This window comes from Setaria viridis, chromosome 2 (assembly GCF_005286985.2).
Source record: "Setaria viridis chromosome 2, Setaria_viridis_v4.0, whole genome shotgun sequence".
Lineage (NCBI taxonomy): Eukaryota > Viridiplantae > Streptophyta > Magnoliopsida > Poales > Poaceae > Setaria > Setaria viridis.
Genome location: NC_048264.2, coordinates 47111272 through 47138783, shown reverse-complemented (window position 1 = coordinate 47138783; position 27512 = coordinate 47111272). Strand labels below are relative to the sequence as shown.

General features: G+C 50.2%; 4 protein-coding genes across 4 annotated transcripts; 1 reads left to right on the top strand and 3 right to left on the bottom strand.

Moving 5' to 3' along the window:
- Nucleotides 1-1337: 1337 nt before the first annotated feature.
- On the bottom strand, nt 1338-3710 carry LOC117842739 (ricin B-like lectin R40G2). Its single transcript, XM_034723243.2, has 6 exons — nt 3437-3710; nt 3235-3357; nt 2466-3146; nt 2253-2375; nt 1766-1994; nt 1338-1672 (listed from the first exon to the last, which is right to left on the bottom strand). Coding segments are annotated over exons 1-6 (1323 nt in total). The 5' UTR covers nt 3602-3710; the 3' UTR covers nt 1338-1670.
- Nucleotides 3711-12036: 8326 nt separating this feature from the next.
- Nucleotides 12037-14208, top strand: LOC117842829 (NAC domain-containing protein 58). Its single transcript, XM_034723353.2, has 3 exons — nt 12037-12394; nt 12488-12798; nt 13242-14208. The coding sequence occupies exons 1-3, from the start codon at nt 12214-12216 to the stop codon at nt 13839-13841; spliced, it is 1092 nt and encodes a 363-aa protein (XP_034579244.1). The 5' UTR covers nt 12037-12213; the 3' UTR covers nt 13842-14208.
- Nucleotides 14209-15482: 1274 nt separating this feature from the next.
- LOC117845404 (probable apyrase 2) lies at nt 15483-19694 on the bottom strand. The gene is made up of 9 exons (XM_034726435.2): nt 18834-19694; nt 18597-18725; nt 18455-18511; nt 18266-18358; nt 17598-17803; nt 17071-17165; nt 16389-16603; nt 16069-16258; nt 15483-15982 (listed from the first exon to the last, which is right to left on the bottom strand). Exons 1-9 carry the CDS (start codon nt 19149-19151, stop codon nt 15873-15875), a joined length of 1413 nt encoding a protein of 470 aa, XP_034582326.1. The 5' UTR covers nt 19152-19694; the 3' UTR covers nt 15483-15872.
- A 2314-nt stretch (nt 19695-22008) lies between these two features.
- LOC117842291 (phenylalanine ammonia-lyase) lies at nt 22009-25383 on the bottom strand. The gene is made up of 2 exons (XM_034722681.2): nt 24804-25383; nt 22009-24024 (listed from the first exon to the last, which is right to left on the bottom strand). Exons 1-2 carry the CDS (start codon nt 25166-25168, stop codon nt 22278-22280), a joined length of 2112 nt encoding a protein of 703 aa, XP_034578572.1. The 5' UTR covers nt 25169-25383; the 3' UTR covers nt 22009-22277.
- Between the last annotated feature and the right edge of the window lie 2129 nt (nt 25384-27512).

Sequence of the window (27512 nt, the reverse complement as noted above, 5' to 3'; positions counted from 1 at the left end):
GAGACTAATTCATTAGCACAATCATGAATTAATTAGGTTTAATAGATTCGTCTCGTGAATTAGCCTCCATCTGTGCAATTGGTTTTATAATTAGCTCATATTTAGTTGTCCTAATTAGTATCTAAACATTCAATGTGACAGGGACTAAATCTTAATCCGTGGAACCAAACACCCCAAAGTCGCTGCTCGTGATCTATGTCTGTCCTATGAGCGTTGTGGAACTAGGATGGGAAAAGACACCGCGTTGCTGCTGTGCAAGTGCAATGCTCAACTTTGGTTGTCCTGGTGTGATTGGGTGAAGGTTGTTTCGATGAGCATTTCAGCGGCACCAACTAATTTGACTTGGAAGAAGAACGTGCTGTCAAGTGCTTGGGCGCCGATCAGACCAGATCGTATGAGGTAGGCAGGCCAGGTCCTACCAGCTACTACAACTTTGCAGTCTCCATCTAATCTGATAGCACAAACGTATCAGTGCGGATCACCAACTCTAGCTTGGTACCTCGCTCGTCTTATATAGGATTTGATAATTCTTGACGTCGATAAGTGCAGTATTTCTTTCATTAACAAAGAACATAGCACACGGGTCGTCTTCCTCGCATTGGCATACCTGCTTATTTATCTTGTCAGTCATGTGCAGGTCTGCATCCTCAAGGAGTAAGTTGTCAGAGGATTATTTTTTGGTTACCTGTAAACAATGCATCTGCATTGTTAGGGCCCGTTTGGTTACTTTGCTTATTTTTAGCACGTGTCACATCGAATGTTTAGATACTAATTAGAAGTATTAAACGTAGACTATTTACAAAACTCATTACATAAGTGGAGGCTAAACGGCGAGACGAATCTATTAAGCCTAATTAATCCATCATTAGCAAATGTTTACTGTAGCAACACATTGTCAAATCATGGACTAATTAGGCTTAATAGATTCATCTCGCCGTTTAGCCTCCACTTATGTAATCGATTTTGTAAATAGTCTACGTTTAATACTTCTAATTAGTATCTAAACATTTGATGTGACAGGTGCTTAAATTTAAGCCAGTGAACCAAACCAGGCCTTAATTCCAGCAGCCAAGACAGACTTGAGATGCTTAGGCGTTAAGGATTGGATTGATATAGTAGAATACAGAGGCGTAGAACAGTAGTACGTGCTGGGCGCCGTGGAAATTGACAAGGTAAAGTCCCTTTCGTCCTATGCCACCAACAACATCAGAATCAACGCTGCGCATCAACGCTGCGCATCAACGCATTACTATCAAGTAGTATTAGTATACTGTTCACCTAGTCACAGTATTATTAGGCGCGTGTCACGGTCAGATGAAAAACAAGAGAACGCAAGATCATCATCAACATCCTCAAATGCATGTCTTTAAGGAGGAGATAGACAGGTACATGCATAGGCGACACGAATCGGCAAGTCTGAAACTCATCATCAACATCCTCAAATTCATGTCTTTCAGAAGGAGAAGACCAAACAGAAACTAAAGCCAGCAGGGAAGAGCGACACGATCTGATGACATCGTCGCTGCTGGGGAGCTTTTATTGAAAACCGATAATGCGAAGAAGATACTAGAACGACGACGACTCGATCAACATGAAGAAGCGGCCGGATGGCAAGACAACAGCAGCAAGGTTCCTCTGGCCGGTCCTCTCAACGTCACGCTTGGCTTCATCTCTGCGTAACAAACAAGCCAGCCAATTAGTGAAGGGATCGGAGATTCCGAGGATGAAAATTAAGAAGCCAGGACTACTCCAATGTGATGCTTACACCAGGGGAGGATCTTCCAGCGCTGGTTGTCGCCCTTGGACCACTCCCAGAGCACGACGGTGGTGCCATCGTGGACGCCGCCATGGTCCTTGTCACCGTGGAAGGCGTCGAAGTTGAGGTAGATGTTGTTCACCATGCGCACGCAGCGGAAGCCCTGGCCGACGTCGCGGCTCTCCGTCCACAGCACCGACTCGTCCACGTACTCAGGGTTGTAGGGCACCAGGCGGACCTGTACGTCGCTCATCATCAACATCAGATATGGAGTTGTTGGATTACTGGTAGCGTTGCTTCAGATACATCAACTAGTGTACTAAATTCAACACCGTACGTGTGAGGTGTGACGCCCATCAGGAAATCGTGTAAAGATAGACAGGTACGTGCCAACCACTACACTGACTGACGAGATTGCTAGCGACCTAACATGAAACAGACTAACTGTTTGGTGGTCGAACTGACAACAATGCAACGCAAATGCAAATGCACATACCGGGTGGCTCTGTCCCAGGGAGTGCTTGATGGCTTCGCCGGTCACCTTGTTCACCAGCGCGAACGCCGGGTACCCCTCCTCGTCCTTGATGCTGGTGCTGTGCCTCATGTCCTTCACCCAGTGCTATGGAACAGAACAATATTAATCGTCAGATCACCATCGTTGATCAGGCTGTATCATGACAAATAATCAAAACATTCTAGCTACTAGTACCTGGAAGTCATCCCTGGGGTTGGTTGGTGCAAGGCACACGTTGCCGTTCCTTACGGTCAGGCTGTACCCGTCGCCGGCCTTGCAGTAGACGCGCACGGTGGACTCCGACGCCAGCGCACGGGGCAGGTTGCTGTACCCGTACTCCCCGCCGTATCCCGGGGCGGTGTTCCCCGGCGGCGGGGGGCGGTAGCCGCCGTAGCCAGGCTCCTGGTGGTGGTGCGGCGGCGCGTAGTAGCCCTCTGGGCCACCGGGCGGGGGGCGGTAGCCGTAGCCGGGCTCCTGGTGGGCAGGCGGGGCCCCGTAGCCCTCGGGGCCGCTCGGCGGGGGAGGGTACCCGTAGCCAGGCTCCTGGTGCCCAGGCGGGTACGGGCCCCGGCTGCCTCCCGGGTACGCGTAGCCACTGCCGGCGCCGTAGGCCGGTGGCGGCGGCGGCGGTGCGTAGGCCTCGTCGCCCCATGGCAGGATCTTCCAGCTCTGGTTGTGGCCCTTGCACCACTCCCAGAGCACGACGGTGGTGCCGTCGTGGACGCCGCCGTGGTCCTTGTCCCCGTGGAAGGCGTCGAAGTTGAGGTGGATGTTGTTGACCATGCGGATGCAGCGGAAGCCCTTGCCGACGTCCTTGCTCTCCGTCCACAGCACCGACGCGTCCTCGTATTCAGGGTTGTACGGCGCCAGCTTCACCTGCATGCATCATTGCAATCACTCAGAATGCATGGATCTCCTCCTTGGTGATCGTCGAGCAAGTAGAGAACACTAGTAGTGGCTTTACCGGGTGGGACTGGCCGAGCGAGTGCTTGATGGCGAGTCCAGTGGCCTTGTTGACGAGCGCGAAGGCCGGGTGGCCCTCCTCGTCCTTCACCTTGGTGCTGTGCCTCATGTCCTTGTACCAGTGCTGCATGCATAAGAAAGCAAAATCATGAGCACGTGAACACAGATGGATCTATCGATCAGAGAAATCAAGGACGTAATACCTGGAACTCGTCGCGCGGGTTGATGGGCGCGAGCACGACGGCGTCGTGGCGCACGGTGAGGCAGTAGCCATCGTCGACGCGGCAGAAGATCTTGAACAGCGTCTGGTCCTGCGGCGGGGGCTGGTTGCCGCCGTGCTCGTGGCCGTGGTGGTGGTGGCCGAACATGGTGCTTCGCTTCGCTTCCAGAAGCTCAAGCCACGGAGGGAGGTGGGGAATGGGGACCGGCGCGGCTGATCCGATCCGAGGATGTCTGTGACTGGCCTCGCTCCCTGCCCCGGCTTTTATAGCGCGCGAGGAATGAAGCCGGCCGGCAGTGGTCTGCAGCGCCTATCTATCAACTGCAGCCCATCGACGTCCATCTATCAGCTGCAGGCCGCGCACCACCGCCGCCGCGTACCGGCTAGAGATGACGTGGCTGGCCTGTACACCGTCCCGTGGGTCAGCCCGTCAGTGGGTGGTCAAGGGCGCGTTGGTTAGCTGCATCACATCCAACCAAGCTGGTAGCATGCAACTTCACGCTGTGTTGCCTGTACGGAGACCTGGGCCTGTCCCGGTGCATGCAAAAGAGCACGCTCGGCCTGGCTCCAGGAAACGAGTTTCGTTTCCGTTTCCGTTTCCCGCGAGCCTGGCTCGCTGCATGCGAGTTGGCTTACAGCTGATGACGGTATTAGTACGTGATTAGTATACATTAAGTAATATTAGTGTTTTCTGAAGCTCATTAAAATTTGATAATGTAAACAAAGAGGTATTATAATATATTTATACAAAATAAATATTATTATGATACTTGCCTTGAATTTTTTCATCTCATGCGTGCGAGCAACCAAACATATTCTACTTGTCTTGAATTTTTTCATCTCATGCGACGCTTCTCGTGCGAAAAAAAACATATTCTACCAGCAGCCTACCCACAGCCTGGTTGGATGCGTACAAGCAACCAATTACCAATTGGACCGTTGTTGCATTCGCTGAGCCTGGCTCCCATATACGAGCCAGGCTACGCAAACGCCCCCTACAGGTCTGTGGCGTGCTGACCGATCGAGATGAAGGCTGGGGTATGGTAGGCGCGGCCTGCGTTAGGACCGAGGAGTGCCGGAGCCGCCCCGGCGACCGCACCCGCCGGGTCATGCTCTGTATTGGTGTGGTCGCCTTCGCAGGCGTGGCCCCAACTGTCGATGACACGCGGACGGTGCAGAGCTTGTTTGGTGAGAAGGTGCCGCCGTGGCTGTTGCAGTCCGCGTCCGATGAGTTGACCGTGGTGCGGTTTTCCTTCCATGCTAAGGCATTCTGGTCTTTGCCAAGTGGCAATCAAGAGGGTGCGTGTGGATCCATTTGGCAGGTGGAAGGATTTAATGGAACGTGTGCGTATAGATATTGTCACATTTTGATTGAGAAAATAATGCATATACAAATCTTCGTTAGGGGAGGATTTCAGATCCGTGTGAAGATACGAGAATTAATCGAAAATATCTATCACTAAATCAAATAAAAATTTTCCAATCGTCCAACAGTTCATGCTCACGAGATTTACTGCTACAGAATTGGCCTGCAATTTTTTTTGATCCACACAGTTCGCCCACTTTGAAAGAAGCAATAAGCAAGAACAGGGAATCTCTTTTGAAGACAATTTTGGCCCACGTATGGTTCCTGTTGGCCCAAAAGATGTGTGCACAAGAAAGAAAGGAATGGTCCATTAGAAAAGCAGACCGTTAGGCCGCCGGCCCATCACTATACGCGAGTCAGGCCGTGGTCGTTACAAGGCCCAGCAGCAAATCCCCAAACGCGTGTGTGATTGGTGCGCGGCCCAGACAGCAGTTGCAGGTCGCGTGCCCGACTGCGTGCAAGTCGATGGATCGCACAAGTTGTAGGTTCCTCCGCCGCACTGCTAGGTGGCCCCCCACACTTCTTCTTCCTCCACGTCCAGAAAACCTATACATCTTCCGGAAGATGGAAGACCTTTGATATTCATGCGGTCACCGCTGGCCGCACGATCTCCATCTTCCTCACGCGCCTCGCCTTCTTCTTCATGTACCGCCGCCTCGCTCGTGACGCGCTGTTGCTGGGGTAGAAGCTTGCCGGAGGGGTGGAAGGTGAGCGGGGGCAGCTCAACGGCAACGTCACCGCCGGCCGTGGGCAGTGGTCGAGGTCGGTGGTACTTAAGGTTAGGGTTAGGGTTCAGGGTTCGGGTTTCGGGAGTTCTAATGGTCAATAGCCTCAGAGGAGGAGAGAGGTCGACGGCAGCTGCAGGCAGCGGAGGCAAGGCGGCGCGGGAGCGACACTACTTTATGACGGTTTTTTAACGAGATTTGATAAATTTGTTCCGTCACATATTAAATAGTTTCTTGTAGTGGTTGCTAGATCCGGTCGTCCGTACGTGTCGAGTCATATCATCCCCATATCGAGATCATCACGTCCTTTTCGGGCAAAAGAAGCAGCATGAAGAAATTCCAACACGACGAGCAATCCCATCTGCAAGTATATATATGCTTGGAGGAGACGATCGAGGAGTGCCGTAGCGTGTGTGCGTGTGCATGCAGCGATGGCTACGCATATATAATGCACGTGCAGCTGGTGCTCTCGATCCCACGGCGGACACCTGGTTGGCCACAAACCAGGCGATCCATGGGCCAGATCTTCTTCTTTTCGATTTGCATCACGTTGACAATTACCGCAACCTACCCCGGCCCACGGATCCGGCCGTCATTTTCTCCCACTGCCACCTTGCACCTGCCCTACTTCTCACTACCACATCGTCACACATCTACCTGCTGCTGCAAGCTTTACACAACTTCGTCCTAGCCCTAGCTTCCACCTGCTTTCTCCTGTATGCATGTATGAGCAGATGTGATGATCATATCGATTCCTCTCGCAACTATTTGTGATGAAGCCGCCGAGTGCTTTTCACTATTTGATCGATGATCATGGTTGTATATGTACCAATCCGCCATGTATGCATTTACTGAGCAATCGATCGAGTGAAAGTTTTCCAGGTCGCAGTCCTTCCTTTCACATACGTACCTTGCACTGATAGATCGACCATGACAACGAACAATGCCCGATGCTCTGACGGAAGGTACCCAGGTTGCGTCGTAGCGAGGTGGACGACCATCTCCTATCCAAATCACCTGGATTTACCTAGCTTGGTGGCGAAGGATCGGATCACCAGGTGGATCAACGCCCAGCACATACTGCCATCCTTCTCAAAAAGGATAAACATCATGCACACAGCAATTATCTCCCACTAAACATATTATTATTCATATATAAACCTCCCTCTTCAAGCAAGAAGATTACTATTAGTAGTATACCATGCATCTTGCTTTCAAAAAAGAAAAGAGTAAGGTTTTCAAAGCGCACCATGATAGCGAAGTGGCAAACATCGATGGGTTGTTCATCTCTTTAATTTCCATGGAGTTTTTATATATATGCCTTGACCTGCCGGTATGCCGCCTGCCAGTGATCTGACGACGCTGCCTCAATAATGCAGCATGCATGTTTTCACGCACATGCCTGTTTTCTTTACCAGCTAGCACATCACTGGTCAGTTCAGTTCGTGCTTATCGTCTAACCTGCTGGATCGGAATCAGAAGCGTATACTTTTACGGCAGTCACTACTACAGCTAGCAGTCAAAGTAAGTGCCACATAATCAAATCAAAGTGGGACAGTAATTGTCGGCAGCAAAGCTTTTTAGTTTCTAATTTATTTATAGCTGGGGGTTGCAGGTTGCTTTGCTCTTGCTTGGTCTGGGCTAAAGCACGCAGACGGCTGCCTCGCGTATACTCATACATCACAAACAACCTGCAGCCTAGTGGAACACAATCATTTGGTTTCTTTATTTATGTACCCGCTCCGATCCCTAGTGACATTATATTCCTGACTTTTAAATTCCAAAACATGTCAAATTGACAATTAAATTATATTATAGACGGATAATGACTTGGAAGATTTCCTGAGAAGTGCACATATTTTATTGCAACAGGCATACAACATGTTATTGTCTGTCAACCTCTACTTTATTAACTACCCAGGCAACAGCAGCCTAGCTAGCTCATTTTTTTTTTCTATATGGAGGATTGGAGGAAGAAAGAGAAAGCAATGGCGGCCGCACCAGAGATTAATTAAAAAGAAAATGAAAACAGAAGCTGAACTTGTGGCTAAGGTAGGCCAAGGCCGTCCAATATAATGTGTGCAGGTTGAGCTGATGATGCTCTCTCTCTCTCTCTCTATTTCTCTTCAAGGTTGATTGAAGAGGAGGAATGAATGAATGAATGAATGAAGCTATCAGAAGCTTTTCCGTTGAGTGCAACAGCACTGCTCTGGGAGCGTGTCCACTGAAGCGAAGCGACCATGCCATGTCCCACCCCAGCTGCCTGCTGGTCAAAAGGAGCTGCCCGCCCATGCGTACAGATCGACATGCATCTGCATTTCTCTCCCAAAAAAGAGAGAGAGAGAATGAAAAATGCAACCTGTATGGAACTGCTACGTAGGGCCACAATCTACCGCACCAGGAAAGGAACTGCCGCCAACCAGCTCTTGAGCAGATATAGCAACTTGTCATCCATTTATTAGTTGCTGCTGCTTTCTCATCGCCTGATCCATCAACATCTTCGATCGATCGCCAGTTGCGACCACACATGCATGAACACACGTCAGACCCTGTTGTTCTACGACACAGTAGTATCTGCAGGCAGGCAGCTGCCTGATCTGATCTCACTGAGACTGGGCGAATTGAAGGGATCGGATATAGACCCGTGTAGGCAGGGGCAAAGGGATCGGATGTGCAGTGGGATATGCCGGTCTTGCTTGCACGTGTGGGGCAGATCGAACACGCACTCCGCCGGATAATCACGAGAGGACTTTTGTGATCCTCCATCTACCTACGTATGTAGCCGGCCCGGCCGGCCTTTTCCAGTATTTTTCGTATTCCTTCTTTCGTTCATAGTCGTTTGTCAGTTGTTTGTCCACTACTGCTGTAGTTGCCTGCACTTCTCTTTCTTCAAGCTAGTTCACCCCATTGGTTCCAACCTTGCTGCTGCTGCCATAATAATTTGACCCAAATGCATGCATCTGCTGTGTGTGATGTGATCACTGTCCATCCAAAAGAAGAAGAACAGATGTAGAGGGACAGAGTTATCAGCACCACCATCTAAGTTGTTGACTGCCCAAGTTGGATCAAAGGTCCAGGCACAGCAGTTCTGATGATATGCTAATTCTGACCAAAAGAGAAGACAACTGTGTATCTGTCGGTGCGATTTTCTCTCTGAATTTTCATTCACGCAATAAAACTCATATTATCATCAGAATCTTGAAGTTTTCTAGTCGATAGCACAGCAGGTCACGCTGAATCCAATCGAGACGCATCGACCAATCTTTAGTTTCCAACTTGTGTGGCTGGCGGCTGAAGCAGCAACGAGATAGAAGGTAGTACTGGTCAAGACATGACAGATGCAGCAGGGAGTGGTAATATGCGCCAGGGAGGGTCGTCGTCAGCATCAAACCGCTTTCTTCATGCAATTGAATTCCCCACATCCCTTAGTAGTTTATTCTCACCAGCAGCAATGTTTATCCATTTCCTTTTCCCTCTGCAATGCATCTCTCTCTCTCTCTCTCTCTCACACACACACACACACACACACAGCATGGGCTATACCAAACATGCTGAAAAAGTTCAGTTATCTGTACTATCCTCTTCTCATCATTTTCCGTTGATTCATTCCTTAAATATACATACTGATACCAGTTGCTTCGTTATTTTTGTTATCTGCTTAATAATTCTCACCAATCAGGAATTTAAAAGGTCACTCGGATCCTCCTTTGACGTATACGCACTGATGATCTAGCACAGGAGCTCCATCGTACGTCACCTCACCGGCGTCTCACCTCATGGATTGGAGATCAGAGATGGATGTCAATTTTGGCAAGTGGAGTAGTGAGGAAGAGTTCCTCTTCCTCCTCGAGTCCGCCTCGCCATGGATCGCCATCATCCATCGTCTTCCGATCCACAGGTCGCGGGGCGCGCACGGCGACACGTGCCCACCGCCGGCAGCGACGACGGGATGACTAACCGCGCCAGCCCGCCCGCCAACGCAAGTTACAGCGACGGCGACTCCGGATCATCGGAGCATGTCGCTGTTGCATCGCGCGTGCGTGCCACAGCAGCCATAGCCATGTGCAGCTTGCCTGTTACTGGCTTTGATCCCTATGGCTAGATGCTTAGCCGCTGTCCACTTTGCTTTGACGAGTCGTACATGCCACTGCTGCTACTGACACCAACTAGCTAGCGCGCTCTCGATCGATCTTGTCTGCAGCGCTAGCTAGCCTCTGCGCGGAAAAAGGCTACGGGGCCCAGGCTTTTTGGCAAGATACCATATGCCGTTAACGTTAACACGTTGCTTGCTAAGAATAAGCATTCTCTTGATAAGATGGTCCCGACCTGTCCATTGACGACCGAGTTGGGATTTGATCGGGTGCTTGACCTGCCTTTCAGTACCATACAAATCTCTTGGCAATTGATGTGTTGTTTGGCTTGTTCAACTGGCTCCACATATATATTTTCGGAGAGAGATGGATTCTTTGTGATCAGTTAGTTGCCAAGCAGATGTTTGGTGCATCCAGACGACGTACTGTAGGTAATCTCGACTTGAGCACGCGCACCTACATTAGGCTTAGCTAAGCTCTGATGACACGACACGCTTGCATGGCTACCGGGTACTTTCATGCATGCGTACAGCTTGATGATATTGACTACAAGATTTCCCAAGTCATTTTCTTTAGAATCTTCTCAAATGGCTAGGAGTTTTTTTAGAATTTCCAGAACATTTCTAATGATAAACTTCTCAAATGGCTAGGAACTTTTAGCCAAATTCAGATAATTCATCATTTCTAATTGAGACAATTCTATAACTATTCAGTATTCATGGAGACTGGATGATGATGGTTTGAAATTCTTTTACTAATTTATTTTCAACCTCGGGGAATGATTAAACTATAAATTAAAACACTCGTCCACTTAAGAAAAATGTGAAAAATGAACAATGGCTATCAGCCATTTGAAAAAAGAAACTCGGGAAATCTAAATATTAATTTATGGAAAATGGATATATATATATATAAAAGAAAATGTGTTGATAATTCAGATACTCACTTTTCCAATAAAGTACATTTTTATCATATGTACTCAGGTTTTTTGTTGAACGTTTTTTCTATGCATATATTAAGTAATTTTATCGAAGTGATGGACTGACAGCATGTATGTGTACTCCTTACAAGATCTAAATATACACACTTTCCTTCACATGCAGGCTCCCTCAGGCCGCATACGTGGAGATTGGAGTGGGTTGAAATTATTTTATTTAATCGCGCTCGCCAGAATTCGAACTCGAGACCTCTGGCCTTGATACCATATTAAGTTGCATGCACCAACCAGTTCAACCCAAAAGCTTAAGCTGATGAAGAGAGGTGCGCAACCCCAAAGCTTAAGCTAATAAGAAGACGTGGGCAATTCACTTATACTCCAACAAGTATACGTGACCACTTGAGTTCCGGAGTTAAGGGAGAGTTTGGCCTTTGGATGGACAAGGACCAGCAGCCCCGCTGAGTTCATTCATTTATCCAGTACAGCTAGCTAGCTAGCAATGCAATGGAAGCCCCACCCATTGGATGTGACATACGAATAATTCCTGATATTTATTAATTATCGGCGCAAGAACATGTTCACCACGGCTTAGCGTTGAAAAATCACACCGGCCGGTACTCTGTTCGATTTTCGCATGGTCGCAAATTTAATTGTTCTCGAAACCACATGCACGTACTATACTGCAGTATACCGCAAGAACAAGAGCTAGCTAGCTAGTTTCTGCGCGCATGCACGAGCTTGCAATTCTTTGGTATACTGTATACAATAAGTCGGATGAAAATTAATGGTACCTAGCTAGTACACGTCTTGAGACCTATATGCATGTACAAGCTAGGAAAAGGCGAGCATATAGTATGTTTATTTAGTGTCTCCTTATTGTAAACTAATAACTTTCTGTGATATGGTCGAGTCTTTTTCGTTCAACGTCTACTAGCTAATACTTGTGCTAAAACCACTTACGCATGCGCAAATCATGCATGGACCGTTGAGTGAAGCTAGCTGTACCCTCACGTCCCAGAGATACTACTACCATCTAGAATTAAGCAGGCGCGCAGCACAGTGTAAGCAGGCAGCTGCCTGCCTGCTGGATATGTTGGCACTCGACGAACCAATCACGCTGCAGTTTTAAGGAAGGTAGCAAGCAGCAGTTATGGCGGAGAGATATCACAGGAGATTGATGAGCAGGCAGCGCTGCCTGCGGTGGCTGGGCCGGTCACCACCGCCGGGCGCCGTTGGCTGCAACGTCCTCCGATCATTCATTCCCCCCCAACCTTCAGCTGACGCCACACGCCCCCACGAGTCATGCCGGACGTGAGGAATAACGAATCAAACGACAGCCCGCTGTACTTTCCGGTTCTACCCCCCGGGGGCCCCGCACAATCGCGAGACTGCCACTGCGGCAGCCGCGGCCTCGTCACGCTAACGGACAAGGCGGGCTCAAGCATATAAGCGGCCCATCCCTTCGTCCCCGAGAGGTTCATTCAGTCAGTTCCCCACTCGATCTTCTTCCACGAGCTGCTGGTCTAGCTACTACCTAGTAGCTCCCAACTCGATCGATCGATCCATCCATATTGTCGAGGTGATTCTCTCTCTCCATTGATCCCTCAGATCAGCCTTCTCGTTGAGGGGATCGATCGGTGGATGGAGATGATGTCCGCGGCGCAGGCGGCGACGTCGCAGCTGCCGCCGGGGTTCCGGTTCCACCCCACGGACGAGGAGCTCATCCTGCACTACCTCCGCAACCGCGCCGCCTCGGCGCCGTGCCCCGTCCCCATCATCGCCGACGTCGACATCTACAAGTTCAACCCATGGGACCTCCCATGTAAGTTTGATTGCCTTGCTTGCTTGATCATCATCATGATCATGGATATGTCGTCGACGACAGAGCTGATCGATGATCCACCGCCTGCTGCAGCCAAGGCTCTGTACGGCGACGGCGAGTACTACTTCTTCAGCCCTCGCGACCGCAAGTACCCGAACGGCATCCGGCCCAACCGCGCGGCGGGGTCCGGCTACTGGAAGGCCACCGGCACCGACAAGCCCATCCACGACGCCACCACCGGCGAGAGCGTCGGCGTCAAGAAGGCGCTCGTCTTCTACGAGGGCCGCCCGCCCAGGGGCACCAAGACCAACTGGATCATGCACGAGTACCGCCTCGCCGCCGCCAACAACCCGCTCGCCGCCGCCTACCGCCCGCCATCCAAGTTCAGGAACGTCTCCATGAGGGTACGTGTGCTTATTGCGTCACCTCCGAGCTCCGACCATGACCACAGTCTCGTCTCCTCATGGCGTCCGTGCACGCACGCGTGCCCAATTTGATTCGTTCCTAACGACTGCAACAGCATTCGTGTGTCATGCCGGCCGCATGCACGCTGCCTGCGTTGCACCAGTCGTCGCGCCGCTGGTCGCCACTGCTTTTTCGTTGACCAAATTGCCCTTCCCATCATCATGCACACCGCGGCACTAGCGTCGCCGTGAATGGCAGCTTGCCGGTGCACGCAACCATAGATACAAGATTAATTAATTAGACGCACGCATTATATTATCATCACTAGAATACTATGCATGTATCGTGGATGATTTGCGAGTTGGGTAGGCGGCCGGCTAGCTGGCCGCTGACAACGATGGCCATGACATGACTCTGATGACATCGATCTTGGTGCGTGCAGCTGGACGACTGGGTGCTGTGCCGGATCTACAGGAAGTCCGGCCAGGCGTCGCCGATGGTGCCGCCGCTCGCCGACTACGAGCACCTGGACCACGACGACCCCAATTCCTCCGGCGGCTTCGACGACCTCTGCGGCTTCGCCTACGCGCCCACCAGCAGCAGCGGTGCAACTAGCACGACCGCCAGCAGCGCGATGATACCACAGCCGCCGGCGCTGCTGCCGAGGCTTCCGAAGATCCCCTCAATCTCCGAGCTACTGGACGAGTACGCGCTCGCGCAGATCTTCGACACCACCACGCCGGCCGAGCAGGACCTGCTCGCCGTGCACCCGTCCCTCAACCAGCTCCTCGCCGTCGGCGGCGACAGCAGCGCGCACCCCGACCTGACGACGATCTACTCGCCGTCGACCCAGGCCGCCGGCGGGAAGCGCAAGACCATGTTGAGCCCGGACGACGAGTGCGCCGCGATGATCCACCCGCCGGCGGCGGCCAAGAGGCTCAACGGGTCGTGCTTCGACGCGCCGCAGCCGGCGAGCGGCTTGCCCGCGACGACGACGTCCGTGCTGGGCGGCCTCAACCATCACATGCTTCCTCAGTTCTAATTGACTTTTAGTTCGGAATGAACTGATGATGATCATTAAGAAGTCTACGGATCCGTCACCTGCGGCGACATGAGAAGAAAGAATTCGGGTATGCGCATTAAGATGGATCGTGCGATGAAGAAGTATTGTAGTATTGTACTAGAACTAGTATTGAACAAGTACTACGCCTAGGCATGCGATTTTTTTCTCCTATGTACTGTTGTATGTACTATTCATTTCAGGCACAGCGCAAAGCTAGCTGGAGCTTGATCTCATTCTCATCTCATGTACTACTGCTTCTAGTTACGAGTATATGTAGCCACATCAATAATGATTCTTTACTGGAAATTAATTAATGTATACGGTAAAAGATCATTAGCTGCAACAAGAGTAGTGTTATTTTGAAAAACATATGGCTCTGGAAATGGTACAATGGCGCATGCGATTTCATTCAGGTGTTGTGGATGGCAATTCACGGCGCGCCGTTTTCACAGTGGTTGAGTGGTGGATTGACCTTTCAGCGATTACTTTTATTACACTAGTAAGTAAAGCTGTTTTTCTTTTCCGGGAAATAGCATTAGTATTGTGGTAGCCGCCATTGCACTAGAAATTCGACGAATAATAAAATGACGGCTGTGGAAAAGGATGGATGGATACAGATGATTCTCTGGTAGGAGCTCCTTCAGCAAAGTGTATGATTCCAGATAGCTTCTACAAGTGGTAAGAGGATAGAATATACTCCTGTGATGACCAAATAAACAGCTCAAATTCAGTTCATATATATTGATCACTTTCCTTGGCCTATACATAGTTCAACACTCCTTTGATTAATTCTTTCCAGGTGAAGCTTGAATATTTGTGGTTTTCAAGTTTGAAAAACTGCCTTATAGTGCAAGCATGTGTGAGCTAGTGATACAAAATAAATGGGGGTAGTACCAGAAATACTTTAGGTCATTTCAGACAAAGGAAGCTGGTACAAAGAAGTTTCGACCCATTCGTCCCGCCAAAATTCTATCCATTCATCGATGAAACAGACCAAAAAATCATGGGCGTGACGTCCGGAGATAGCCTTTCGCGTGACGTGGTGGTTTCAGCTTTGTTTACACCTGACACTCCATTTTCAGGTGAGGTCGACGCAATGGTTTTCTTACTTGACGGAGTCATCCACATGTAAAGTTTTCCACACGGTCACCGGGCACTCAAAAAGTCGTGGAACGAATTGCACTTGTTCGAGACCCAGTGCCACGTTCCATACAGCACTTCTCCCCATTGGCTGCTCAAGTTCAGACTTGTCCCTGTTTTTACCTCACCCGTGACGCATCAGAACTCATTCCCTGAACACAATGGACTTTTACGTTTTACCCATGGTGTTGCTCCTCTGAGAGCCACTCAACCACAGGACAGCACACAGCAGTAGCCGCCGGATCCACATGCACACCAATGCGAATATGCCATAGGCAAAATTGCGACGGCAACTCAACGATGGCAAGCCCATCTTTACCGGGGAGGAGCCCAATAAACCATCAAGCCTCAAGCTCTTTGCGTCTTTCAACAGGAGCGCAGGACGACTGCAGGCAGCCGGCACGGTCTCTGCGAGACGACGAACACAATATATCCTGGTGAAGCTATCTCAAGCACAGCCACAACCACATAAAGTCAATCTTCAGTTACAAAGGGCCAAGCCTCAGTATCCGTTTTTAATTACTGACGAAGGTCATATCTTCAGTCAATGGACGATACATCTATGCATTTCTCAGTGAGCGAATGATGTGTTTTATGCACATCCTTGTGTTCTTCGTAGAGGTCAAAAAGAATGATAGAGACTCTCATCTTACTTGCATTAGTACAAAAAATAGTGCTCACAATGGCAGCTGGGACGAAGTACAACAGAGACTACCCTTGTGTATAAAGCTATAGTATAGGAGGCCAAATGAATTGAATGACAAAATGGTGATTTTAGCAGGCTCAGCACTGATCGTATAGGAAAACCTCTCCACCCAAAACTTCACGATGGCAACACCTTCTCATGTTCCCTGATAACCTGTTTTCTGCCTATGAAGATGCAACCTCAATGGCACTGCCAAGAGGCCATGCTGCTTCAACGTATGCTCCGTTGTAAGGCACCTTCTTTACCAAGGTCATCTCATGGTTTGGATCAACGCCTGTGAGAACGGAAGCAAAATAAGTGAGATTTTTTTTCTTTAAACCTTCATGGTATTCTGATTATTTTCATTTGATCAGGCCTTACCAAATCCATCTACAAGCAATGTGTACTGGTAAACGAGATCCAAGCAGATATATGGAAGGTTATCCTTTTGGACACCAGGGTATGCAGCTTCGGCATCCTTCACGCTCAACTTACAAGCACGCTTTGCAGCTTGTTCAAAATCTGAGGGTTTAACCTTAGCCACAGCTGCCTTGGGGTTTACAAATCCAACCTGACCAGACACCAGGAGATGGTTAGAAATGAATACTGATAAAACAAAGAATACCAACCAGCTGGAATCAAGTTCAGAAGTTCAGACTTTAGACACAATGCTAGAAGAATCAGTAGCAGCAGAACCTTACCTCAGCAGCCCTGTCAAAGAAAAACGATGCCACAAAGAGATTCTTCTGTCCAGCACCACCGCCACCATTCCAAATGCCACCAAAAGAACATTTCATGTGGGTGCATGCTTCATCCACTTTAAGAGCTTTCACTGCATCATCCTTGCATTTTGAATAACTTGCACCAGAAGGTGAAGCTGAGGCTTCAAATGTTTCAGAGCCATACTTATATTGCCCTACAAACACAAACCCAATACAAGTATGTGCAGTCAGTAAAAAGTCAGATGATCATACATACAGAGTTATGGCAGAAAGCATGCCATGTAGAAAGTTAAACTGCAAATCCAACCAGGCTCATAATCTCTTATCTGCGCATGTATTTGTTATGTATCTATGAGTACAGTCATAATCAGCACTATAACAATATCTTAATGATGGACTTAGCTCTTATCTCAAAGAATGATAACAGTAGTCAGATATAGAATGAAATCGAGGGAAACAGCTACCTGACTTTGTTACAAAATACGAAATTATCTGTTTATTGTACAAAATATTGAAGAAACTTAACAAAGTTCACCGCCATCTTTTCAGTATCAGAAATAAGGATAAATCAACTTCATTGGCAGGGAGCTAATACATGATTATAACACACAAAAAGGAAACCCATGACAGGAAAGAGTAAAGTAGAAGTAAACAATGATACCTTGATATCCGTCTAACATACAGTTGCTGTAACCATTGCCATCGCCAGCTTTTAAGACCTCTGCTCTAGCAGCCAGCAACCCATAGTGCAAATAGCTGGAAAAAACGTAGTCATAACTCATAATCATGTGGTGTGGTTTGGAATAGACACTCACCAAAATGCATACAAAACACTCGTGCATGACTTTACACCTTGAAACAGTACTAAAATACTGGTTTTTTAGGTCACACTTTTACACACAATGGCGTAATATGCCCTTAAGGTTGCTCTGGCATAAGTTTTGTGCTATTTCTGCCTTTGTAATTACATAAGAATTCCCTTGAGTTACCGCTTTCAGAACTACAACACCTGCTTTTTGGTGAAACTATGACCTATGAATTCAAGGGAGAAACAAAGGATTTACAGGACTGGAACACAACTGAGAGTTTAAATAAATTTTGGAAGTTACCACATGCAAGGTTCATAAAGTAGAAGAACTTTTTAAAACAGCAGTAATCACGCAAAGCTGAATAATTTGTAACACTGACCTGTGAACATAAAGATTATATGTGGTTCCTTTCAGGTAGAGTTTCTTCACATATGTGTCTTCCCCGTCAGATGGTTTAGGAACCTTTTCTGCATCCTTCTCTGCGATCGCATATGCCATTTGGACAGATCCACCACCAAGATCGACCACTCCAACTGTGTCTGCATAAGTCTTTCCCAAATTTCCCAACAGATAATTGATAGTAACCTACAGGGGAGAAGAGTAATGCATGTTACTTGTTTCTGGAGTAAACTCAGAATATAAAAGGAAAGACCCAAAAGATTTTTCGCACTAACTGTGAATAAATCCTAAAACCTCACATGGATAATCAGAGTGTATGAACAGGAGATATCAAAAGCTCTATAGTACTCACCTTGTTGTATTAGAACTTGATGAATTTAAACTAATTAACTTTTATGAATCTACACTGGTTTGAACTCTCTTATATACTACCATATATGCAGCATGCCGGATATCGGTTCTTCAAAAGATTGACAGATTGATTGCCCACTGAAACATTTGTAAGTTCAAATGATTGCAGGTATGCTAGCTAATATCATCAATACAGAGCCTGAGCTACATTGAATGGTGGCAAGCCAAACATTTCTGAGAATCAGCAGGGAAGTGAATACACAAGAGCAATGGTTAGATAAGGCCAGAGCATCATACCCACTCGTATGCACCTTCCTGCGATCCATCAAGAACCGTAACCCAATCTGCTTGGTTTTTGAACGAACTCTTTTCACGAAGAAGATCCCTAACCTGCACCGGTCGTGGATTCAGCAATGGTCAAATTCAGTCAATAAGAATTACGATCATTGTAATCAAACTAAAAAGAATGATATAAGAGAAATTTACCGCTTGCAAGATCTCCTCAGACTTCTCTGCTCCCAAATTTCTCAGCCCCGCGGTGGCCTGCGAGTGGATAGAGGAAGAAGGCAATAATAAGAACATTATCAAGCATTAATTACAAAATGTACTGGTGCGTTGTGCCACCCACCCCGACTCTGACAGGCGTTTGGTCGCGCAATTCCGCAGGTACCACTCGCTTGGCTTCATCAAGGAGAGAGACGAGCGACTCGGCAGCCTCCCGCGGGTCACTGGCATACGCGCTAAGTCCCGGTTTTTTCTGCAGGCGGGAGGGGGGGAGAGGTTAAGATGAGTACTCCTAGATAGGAACGAGATCCAGATCCAATAGATGAACACATTGCTAGTACTATTTGGCCAGTTTATATACCTGGACGAAGAGCTCGATCTCGCTGCCAATGTTGACCAGATCCAGGTTGGCGTCGAAGCAGAAGACGTGGACGCGGCTCCCTGAGCTCCCGGCGTCGAAGATGACGGCGTACTTCTTACCCCCGGCGGCGCCGTCCAAGGGCCCCGACCTCCTGGAGGCGGCTGCCGAGGAGGCGGGCGATCGCGGCATGAGTAGGAGCACGAGGGAGACGAGCGCGAGCGGTGCGAGGACAACGAGCAGGACGCCGCGGTATCGGTGGAGGCGGTCGGCGAGCGTGTCCTGGCGGCCGTTGGGCAGCGCGGAGTAGCGCGGGCGCATCTTGGCGTCGGTGGGGAGGAGGAGGTCCGGTGAGGAGGGCGTGCGGTAGCGGATGCGGCCGGGGGGCGTGGGCGACGGCTTGACCGCCTCCTGCTCCGCGGGATCCAGGGCTCCGCGCCTCGGTGCGCGCCGCGCGCGTCGGTGGTGGATCTGCTGTTGCTGCGGCGACTGCGTCGTGGCGCGAGGGTTGGCGGGGTGTGGGCGACGCGGCGCGGCAGAGTTTAAGGCGGGCGTGGGGGTGGTGGATTTGAGTTGACCTCGGCCTTGGGATCGCGTGTCGTCGGGACGGGCGCAGCGGGCAGGAAATGCGAGCCGCCTCGGGATCTGCCGCGAGCAAGGAAGAGAAGGAGATGCTCTGGTCTCTGCTCGGCTGCTCGCGACGGAGGAGACTGGAGGGGGAGGGGGGAAGGGAAGGATGCCCGCTGCCGAGCTCGCCGCAGCCGAATCGGTGCTCTCCGGGGGCGCGCGCGTTGCTTTCAGAGTTTGGCCGGGGGCACCGGAGTTGCTGCTCTGGCGCAGAGGCTTGGAAGGGACTCCATGCTCGGTCCACGCCAACGGCGGACTTCTTACTGCTTGACCGCGTACACGAGATTAGCATGTGGACGATGGTGGATTGTGAACTAATTTTCTACGGCCACCTCATGCCTTCGCCGAATGTTTCCTTCCAAATCGAGTGCAGAAAAGGGTCGATCTAGTTTAGATATGACAAAATGAGACCGTAACACGAGATGGAGGATTGTGATCTGTGAACTAATTTTCTACGGATCATATACCAATTCTATTTCTAGGTCCATTATGGATCCAGATATGGCGATTGGATCGATTAGTGGCTCTTGGCCACATTATTAGGGGTGGCATTCGTGTGGCTACAAGATTTCGTGGTGATGGAGGAAATTTCAACTTGCGGTTAGAGTAGCGAGGGGTCAGTAAGAGATCAGAGGGCTCAAGGTGGAGTGGCGTGACAAACTTTTTGAGGGTGATTGGTTTCTTGCATGCGGCCAAACCAGGTTCGCGGGATGCAGGGTAACGTTAGTTTGGTTGTCTGATCTGGGCATCGAGTCAGGCTCTCCGCGTGCAAAGGCACCCCGCGGCCAGGCTTCGGGGAAACGAGAGAATCGGCCAATTCTGCCAGGCCTGGCTCGCGCGGTGCACGCGAGCGCAGGGAGGAAAAAAAAGATAGACCAGAACATAGATTGCTAGGATTCTATGTTATAAACCGAAGGTCAGGTGAACGGATTCTACCCGGATATCACGGGATACTTGTTGTAAACCGACTTAGATTGTTTTCTATGTAACAACCGACTAGACTTATATCATATTCGATTGTAACCCTAGGTCGTCAGCCTATATAAGGTGGCCCCTCTCAAGGGTAACGCACATTGACCCTTCGTATCCCATACTTGCAATATAATCCACCAGAACATAGGACGTAGGGTGTTACTCTCTGTAGGCCCGAACCTGTCTTAATCTTGCACCATTGTGTTACCATTCGAGTTCTTGGTCTTACGATCTCCCCCGACTACAAATCTACCACATGGATAACCCCCTAGTGGACTGCCGATCACTAAATCCGACCGGGAGAATCCATGAGTAGCCTTCGGAGCAGCAGAAAGTGAATGAAAGGAATGTTGTACCTGCTGCTCCGGCAACAGCACAAACGAGTGGTCTTTTTAGCCATGGCACAACACATCCTCGCAACCCATCCTCGCCTGGTGTCGCTCCTTGGTGAGCCACAAATCCATGGCAACTTGTAACAGCAAGAATAGGGCGTGAAGAATCTTCGCTGTGAATAGAAAATGGATAGAGTTGACTGATATGAGATATCCCTACACATCCGTTGGTACTTGCTAAAACTGAAAAAACAAACTATTCAGTGACCGGCTTACCTTGGAGGCATTTCCTCAAGCAGGTTGGGCGTTGTCTATATTGACGGCCACTCTAGCTGCTGGGGTGATGGCCGGTGGGCTCTGCGCCATGGGAGGTCGCTCGGGGGTGTGAGGGAGCTGCCCACGCTTGCACGTCCCATGTCTTCGTTGCACCCGCGCGCACCTTGCGCAGTGCTAGCGCGAACATTGTGTTGGTTCCTCGGCGAGCGGTGGACAGCAGGCGTCGGGGATGGACGAAGGCTGAAGGGAGGTGTAGAAGGAGGCGCTATGCGCTGTCGGCACCTCAAGCTGACTGTGTGCCGCCGCTGCCGTCGGATCGGAGACCCAGCAAGAAAGCAAGAGGGAAGAACAAAGGAGAGACCAAGGTCTCCAACGGACGGAATGAGCAAATGTGAGACTCTGCAAGAGCACGTAGCCCTCACCTAAAAGTGAGGCGCCCACGCCGTGGAATGCTGGCGACGCAAGCAAATGGGCAGCCACTGTCCACCCGTCCCGTCGGTCACACCACGCGCGTACGGAGCAGGACTGTAGGAGAAGGCGAGAGGGCGAGCCGCAGCGCATAGGCGAACCAGTGGAGCTGGGGCGATGTGCACCGTAGAACACTGGCGATGCAAGCAAATGGGAGAGGCGCCATCCTGTCGGTCAATCACACACGTACGGCTCAGGAACCAGCTGGGGGAGGTCGGGCGACATGTCTAGGCCATACGAATAGTACTATCTTCATCTTGAAAGGTGCGTTTCTCGAATTTTTAAGGAAAACTAGTAGTCACTAGAAATGATCTATTTGCCCCTAATCAAAGAGGTTAGTTAACCAAACATGCCGCATGCACCTTCATGAACCAAATCTTTAAAGGGAGGAAAACCAGCGATTTAATGTGCATGCACCTTGGTAAGAAAAAATCAGTCATTAAATATGTACGTAGCTTGGAAAGTGAAAAACAAAGACGATTAAATCTAGCTGGTCGAAAAGCTACAAATCATATTTCGTAAGATAAATTTTTGAACGTTAAAGTTGCACTTATTTTCAGGACGGAGTATGAGCTTCGTACACTGTTGTATTGGTCAACATAATACACGATTATACTAATCAGTGTATCAAGCTCAAATAGGACGAACAGAGAAGATCTGCGAAGTCACAAACAATAAGAAGCCTTCCAAATCCTGAAATGCTACTTCCTTTATTTTTCGAGTACTGTGGTCTGCTCCTCTTCGTCGTACTATACGTGGCATTCGCCCGTGCTTAGCAGATGGGCAGGGGCTCGCCGTTCCACTCCTTGAGGCACCCGAGCATGGGGTCGATGAGCTTGCCCTCGCTGAGGGCCAGGAACACCTTGTTGCACTCCTCACCAGCGGATTTGAGCTTCTCGCCGGTCAGGTACACGGCGCCGAGGTCCTCGCGGATGAAACGGTACAGCGGGTACGACCGGCTCTCCTTGATCCTGTTGCCGATCGGCGCGGTGCCGGTCTCGAAGGCCACACGGGTCTTCTCCATCTCCCTTGGCAGGGCCTCTCGCAGCTCCTCTTCAAACTTGGTGATCTTGGAGAATATGGGCGCGCGAGCTTCGTTCTCGGCCTCACCGTTGGCCAGGGCGTGGTCGACCAGCACGGCGCGGATCGTCATCATTAACGAGGAGCTGGCGCTGCAGGGGTCATCGTAGTAGCTGTAGACAGCCTTGCGGTCGATGGCCGCGAGCAAGGCCTTCTCGCTGAAGCGGGCGCTGCAATGCTCGCCGTCGGGGCTCGTGGTCAGCACCTTCAGCGCCACCGTCTTCACGCAGTTCTTGACGGCGCTCTTCAGGTTCTCCTCGAGGTGGCGCAGGTCGACGGCTTGGCACAGCGCGATCATGAACGTTGAGGACATGAGCTTGAGGATTTCCACCGCCTCGGCTGTCTTCCTAGCGGAGATGAGGCCCAGGGAGTTTACGTCCTGGGTGTGCTGCTCGGCGCTCTGGACGTGGTTGGTGACCGGGTTGGCAAGGTACTGGAGCTCGGAGCAGTAGGACGCCATGGCGATCTCGGCGCCCTTCAACCCGAAATCCAAGCTCAGGTTGCGGCTCCCGGCCAGGTTGGATGGCAGCCCGTTGTTGTAGAAGTCGATCACCAGCTCGGTGAACTGGGCGAACATGAGCCTGCCAATGCTGGCGACGGCGAGGCGGGCGTTGTCCATGGACACACCGATGGGGGTGCCCTGGAAGTTGCCGCCGTGCAGCGCCTTGCCGCGGTTGACATCGATGACCGGATTGTCGCTGACCGAGTTGATCTCACGCTCGATGGCCTTAGTGGCAGCGCGGATGACCTCGATCTGGGGGCCGAGCCACTGCGGCGACGTGCGGAGCGCGTACCGGTCTTGTTTAGGCTTCAGGAGCGGGTCCATGGCGTTGACCTCCTTGGCGTGCTTCATCAACGAGCTACCATCAAGGATGTGCTCCATGATCGCCGCGGCCTCGATGGAGCCCGGGTGGTGCTTGAGCTTGTGGATCAGGTGGTCGGCGTACTCGGGCTTGCCGTTCATGACCTCGCAGAAGACGGCGGACAGCACCACGGCCAGGACGGCGAGGACGTTGGCGTCGAAGCAGACCATGGCCGCGAGCGCCGAGCCAACGGACGTGCCGTTCACCATGGCGAGGCCCTCCTTGGGGTTGAGCTTGAAGAAGCCACCCTTGATGCCGGCGACCTTGAACGCCTCGGCGGCGTCCACCTTCCTGCCGTCGACGGTGACGGCCTGCGCGTTGGGGCGCCCGGTGATGAGGCCGGCAATGTAGGACAAGGGTACAAGGTCCCCCGACGCGGTGATGCTGCCACGGAGGGGCAGGCACGGGCTGACGCCGGTGTTGATGAGCTTGGCGATGGCCTCGAGGATCTCGAAGCGGATGCCGGAGTAGCCCTGCATCAGGGCGTTGATGCGGACAAGCATCGCTGCACGTGATACCTGGGACGGTAGCGTATGGCCGTCGGAGCCGGTGCCGAAAATTCCAGCGTTGAGATACCTGGTTGGAGAGAAGAAAACAGAGCTTAACTTCAGCACGGTAATTAACCTCAGCCATAAAAAGCTAGTCCAACATGCAAGAAGTTTGCAACTCTCGGTTTGTTATGTTTCACGGTTACTCAGAGTAGAACCTGCCCTGCTGCCCATCCAGGGTAGGGGCGATGCTATTGTATCCAAAGGGGCCTAATGATCCCGATGAATTTTGTGCTAATCCATGCAAATCAAGGTACTTTTAGTGATCGACACCCTACTGGAGCTTGTAGTTACAATAAGTGACCTCAATGGCACTTTTTTTCTGGCTACGTCCCTGATACGTAGTTAGAGCTTAAGGCTCTGTTTGGTTGTTGTTCAAAACATGCCATAGTCGTTTGCATATGGCATGATGTCCAAGAGCTGAGTTATAGTTTTATTTCTGTTTCTTTCACTCATGTAAATTGGGATGCAAACTTATCTGCACACGTTTGTGCTAAGCTAGCTAAGCTGGTAGTACTCATCATGTTTGGATTACCTATGCCCCACCTAGGATGCAGATGTAATTACCAAAAATGTACTCGTGTCTCTGATTAATATAAGCTCTTGTGTTTTGCCTAAAAAATATAATATTTAGAAGTTCTTGATATTGTATTTTAAAATTGCTAGTCCATACTACTTAAATGATGAAGGTGTAGCAAACAGAGTAATTGGCTAATTGCAGGTTGCAAACGTGCAACTACCGAATGACGTCGCCAGTGGCTCCTCCAGTGCTGTGCTGTACTTCTACTCTAGTGCAGCGCGAACTACCTGAGCAGCTCGACCTGGAGCGCGTGCCCATCCTTGGTGCGGCGGTGCGAGTTGCCCCCGAAGCCGGTGGTGACGCCGTAGATGTCGCCGCCGTTCTCGATGCAGCTGAGGACCCACTCGCTGCTGGCCTTGACCCGGAGGCGCGCCTCCTCGTCCAGCTCGACGGCGACGCCCGAGGCGTCCTTGGCCGCGGCCACGGCCGCCACCTTGCCAACGTGCAGTCTGGACCCATCGACCCTCACGATGGGCTCCCGGGACTGCGCCACCATGCGCCTCACCTCGTCGAGGTGGCTCCCCGTCAGCTCCGCGGCCGCCTTGCCCCAGTTTAGCGGGTCGCTCGTGACAATGGCCGTGTTGCACGCCATCTCGCTGGGCTGTCGGTGATGGAATAGAGATGACGCGATGCGAGATGGTAGAAGAAGAGCGCGGGAGACTAGCTGTGGAGGAATGAGCAATTCTGGAGCTTGGATGCCAGTTTCTTATGGTGGTGGAACGGAGCATGGAGCATTAATTTTTGGTCCCATGGCACCCATTATGATCATCTACCCAGAGCGATCCCGGGGCCTTATACTCGTCAGCCAATTGAAGAACCTTGTCTCCCTAGCTTTTCCTAGTATGGAAATGCTAGGAAGTATACGTCCGACGCGGGCACAAAAGATCGGACGTCCTTATCCTTCTTATCAGTTGCTTCCAGATATTTTCTTTCCTCTCCGCACCGCTCATTTCGTTCAGACGTTCATACCTCACTTTCTCTCTCCGCGGTGGTGCTCGTAGCTCGCAGTTGCCGCACTGGCCGTGGTGCTCGCCCCTCGCTGCTCCTCGCAAACTGGACGGGTGTTACCGAGCCCACGTGGAGGCAATCGCAGTTATGGTGGCGGCCAAGGGTTGTCGCATGGTTGTCGAATTTGGTTGCTTGTAGCGGATCGCGGCGGCTGGCGTTACTTAGCAACGGTCAGTGTGGCATGGGACTGCGTCGGAGGATGGCGCTTGCGGCAACAGCATCGTGGGACGACTAGGCTTGCAGCGGATCGTGATGGGTTCCTCAGTTTGGCTGGATCATCCGGTGCGGTACATCATTAGAAGACGGTGCAAGCAACTTCTTTGACTCGCTGACACGACAGCGGAGGCTATGTGCGCGGGTGAAGCAACGAGGCGAGGTCGACCTGCGGCGGCAGCTCGGCTGATTGATGGAGATTTAGGGAAGCGGGGCAACATTGCTCTCCACCCTGACGGCGACAAAAGAAATGGATCCATGACGTGGAGTACCGTGGCGGGCGTGGCGAGGCCCCCCCTGCGCGGTGTTTCTTCGAGGCAATGAGAGCAATGTGGAGTCCAACGGCGGATGTGGCGAGATCCCCGCGTGTTGTATTATCATGGTGGCGACTGCGAGGCAGCCTGCGAGAGGTACTCTGTCAGGTTGTGAAATTGGTTGTGAAATTAGCCTATGTTTAATACTCCTAATTAGTGTCCAAACATTCGATGTGACAGGAGCTAAAATTTAGCCCGGGGATCCAAACACCCCTAAAACATCATTGTCACACAGCTATTCCTAGGTTAGCCCGGGATCCAAACATCCCTAAAACATCATTGTCACACATAACTATTCCTTAGTTAGTAGGTTACTACTGTACTGTCTTGCTCTGTCACTATCCGAAAATGAAAGCAGGACTAAAATTTATGGCGTTTGCGTACCTTCAACTGTTGTTTCCTCAATTGCGGTTAGGATTCGGCGGCCTGGCAGCACGTTTCTGCACGCCTTTGCTTGTGTTGCTGGTGCTTTGCTTGTGTTGCTGGTGCTGGCGAGTGGCGACCCAAACAGCACAGACGTTGGGTGCTGCTTTGGCGTCAACGGCACCTGTGCGTCTTCTACTCTCCTCGGATTGTCGTCCTGTGAATTTGTTCTGGCTTCAGGGGTGTTTGATACACCCTTCTAAACTTTACCTATCACGTCGGATATTTGATACTAATTAGGAGTATTAAATATAGTCTAATTATAAAACTAATTGCACAGATGGAGTCTAATTCGCGAGACGAATCTATTAAGCCTAATTAGTCCATGATTTGACATGTGGTGCTACAGTAACCATTTGCTAATGATGGATTAACTAGGCTTAATAGATTCGTCTTGCGAATTAGTATAGGGGTTCTGCAGTTAGTTTTATAATTAGCTCATGTTTAGTCCTCCTAATTAGCGTCCGAACATCCGATGTGACACTCCTAAAGTTTAGCACCTCGTATCCAAACATCCCGGTGTCCTGCCTCGCCAGGATTTGGAGCAGTCCGAAAAAGCTGCTTTGAACATGTTAACACTTAACACGCTGTCAGATGTCAAGGATGTAGGGTTGTACGATTACTTTTGTCGTTCCGCGTTTGGTTCCTTTGCTTAAAAGTACATGTCGCATCAAATATTTAGATACTAATTAGGAGTATTAAATGTAGACTATTTACAAAACCCATTACATAAGTAGAGGCTAAACGACGAGATGAATCTATTAAGCCTAATTAATCCATCATTAGCAAATGTTTACTGTAGCAACACATTGTCAAATTATGGACTAATTAGGTTTAATAGATTCGTCTCGCCGTTTAGCCTCCACTTATGTAATAAATTTTGTAAATAGTTTACGTTTAATACTCCTAATTAGCATCTAAACAATGTAACGGGTGCTAAAAATAAGCAAGAGTAATCAAACCAGGCTAAGGACGCGC

Excerpts from the sequence above, each read along its gene's own strand:
- LOC117842739 (XM_034723243.2), bottom strand. The coding sequence starts at position 3,601 with ATGTTCGGCCACCACCACCACGGCCACGAGCACGGCGGCAACCAGCCC. Across the intron at positions 3,358-3,436 it reads ACCCGCGCGACGAGTTCCAG|CACTGGTACAAGGACATGAG; the intron begins GTATTACGTCCT and ends TTATGCATGCAG. Across the intron at positions 1,995-2,252 it reads CCCTGGGACAGAGCCACCCG|GTCCGCCTGGTGCCCTACAA; the intron begins GTATGTGCATTT and ends AGCGACGTACAG.
- LOC117842829 (XM_034723353.2), top strand. The coding sequence starts at position 12,214 with ATGGAGATGATGTCCGCGGCGCAGGCGGCGACGTCGCAGCTGCCGCCG. Across the intron at positions 12,395-12,487 it reads CAACCCATGGGACCTCCCAT|CCAAGGCTCTGTACGGCGAC; the intron begins GTAAGTTTGATT and ends CGCCTGCTGCAG. Across the intron at positions 12,799-13,241 it reads TCAGGAACGTCTCCATGAGG|CTGGACGACTGGGTGCTGTG; the intron begins GTACGTGTGCTT and ends TGGTGCGTGCAG.
- LOC117845404 (XM_034726435.2), bottom strand. The coding sequence starts at position 19,151 with ATGCGCCCGCGCTACTCCGCGCTGCCCAACGGCCGCCAGGACACGCTC. Across the intron at positions 18,512-18,596 it reads AAACGCCTGTCAGAGTCGGG|GCCACCGCGGGGCTGAGAAA; the intron begins GTGGGTGGCACA and ends ATCCACTCGCAG. Across the intron at positions 16,259-16,388 it reads TCTTTGACAGGGCTGCTGAG|GTTGGATTTGTAAACCCCAA; the intron begins GTAAGGTTCTGC and ends GTGTCTGGTCAG.
- LOC117842291 (XM_034722681.2), bottom strand. The coding sequence starts at position 25,168 with ATGGCGTGCAACACGGCCATTGTCACGAGCGACCCGCTAAACTGGGGC. Across the intron at positions 24,025-24,803 it reads CTCCAGGTCGAGCTGCTCAG|GTATCTCAACGCTGGAATTT; the intron begins GTAGTTCGCGCT and ends CTCTCCAACCAG.